A 1,216-nucleotide genomic window follows, 5' to 3' on the forward strand; every position below is an offset into this window, starting at 1 on the left:
TTTATTTTATGTCTATAATTTTAATGAATTAGGAAAGCTCTTCCTATACAACCATCTTGGTTTAATGAGTATCACAGAATGGTTCTTATGGAACAAGCATTTTTCATAAAATTATAACTGTCAGTAAAGGTCGTTCTATCTCCCATTATCACCAGAGTACACATAATGGAGATAGCAGTTATCAATGGAATGAACATTGGAACAACTTTAAGAAAGAGCCATATCTTAATCATCGGACAAATGAGCTTGCAGAGGACCATTGTAAAAGTGGAAAAGCATTTGACCAAATGTCCAATCACAATATACGTCAGGTTATTCCTATTGTGGAGAAGACCCACAAAGGAAGTAAATGTATCCAGTATTTTCAGCAGTCTTCACAATACCGTGAACAAGAGAATATACATGTTACGGAGGAGGCTCACAAATGGAATCCGTGTGGGATAGTCTTCAGTCAAATAATTCAATCTAAAAGATGCCAAAAAGTTCATAGTGGAGAAAAACCTTATACACGTAAAGATTCTGTTAAAACGTCTATTTGGCCTTCAGGTTGTACTCTAAATCAGACAATTCATACTGGAGCAAAGCCTTGCAAATGTAAATCATGTGGCAAAGCCTTTAAATATCATTCATCTCTTATTATACATAAGGCAAGATTTCACACTATAGCAACATTTTGCAAACTCAGGGAAAATGGAAAAGACTTTAGTCAGCTTGTTTAAATTCATCACTTGCTCTTGGAATCATCTAAAATGTCATTTGGTCAATACTTGTTGGTAACTTCAAGGTGCACTCATCTGATTGTCAAAACTAAAAATATGTTTTCTTTCAGCTACAACATCTAAAGATAACCTGGCCTTTATGCTAAAGCCCGGAGTACATGATTTATTCTCTGAAATAATACTGGTAAGATATAAAAGATGTTGCTTTGATAATGCACACTGAATGAAAGCCTTTGAATTTGAGAAAGAGAGTGAAGAGAAGAGGTGAAGTGAATATAAATAGAAGAAATCTGAAGCAGTTATCATAATAAAACTCTTGTTATCTAAAGAAGTCAGGTGTATTATGCATTCTAAAGAAGAGGTGTATTATGCATTTGGGAAATCTTCCAATTTAAAGTCAGTTACATTGGCAAATCAATGTGTTTCTGCACGTGAAAGTCAAAATCAACTTTTTACTGTTATGTATTCTTGGAAAAAGAATTTGTAAAAAAACGGGG

General features: G+C 33.8%; 1 protein-coding gene across 1 annotated transcript in view; it reads left to right on the forward strand.

Annotated features, from left to right (window-relative positions):
* LOC102761886 (zinc finger protein 253) overlaps positions 1-1,216 on the forward strand; it is a 15,578-nt gene that overhangs the window by 12,592 nt on the left and 1,770 nt on the right. The window contains exon 3 of the mRNA XM_006764280.2: positions 830-903. Within this exon, the coding sequence (XP_006764343.1) occupies positions 830-903 (74 nt within the window). The remainder of the gene's footprint in view (positions 1-829; positions 904-1,216) is intronic.

This window comes from Myotis davidii, unplaced genomic scaffold (genome assembly GCF_000327345.1).
Source record: "Myotis davidii unplaced genomic scaffold, ASM32734v1 scaffold2101, whole genome shotgun sequence".
NCBI classification, from domain to species: Eukaryota; Metazoa; Chordata; class Mammalia; order Chiroptera; family Vespertilionidae; genus Myotis; species Myotis davidii.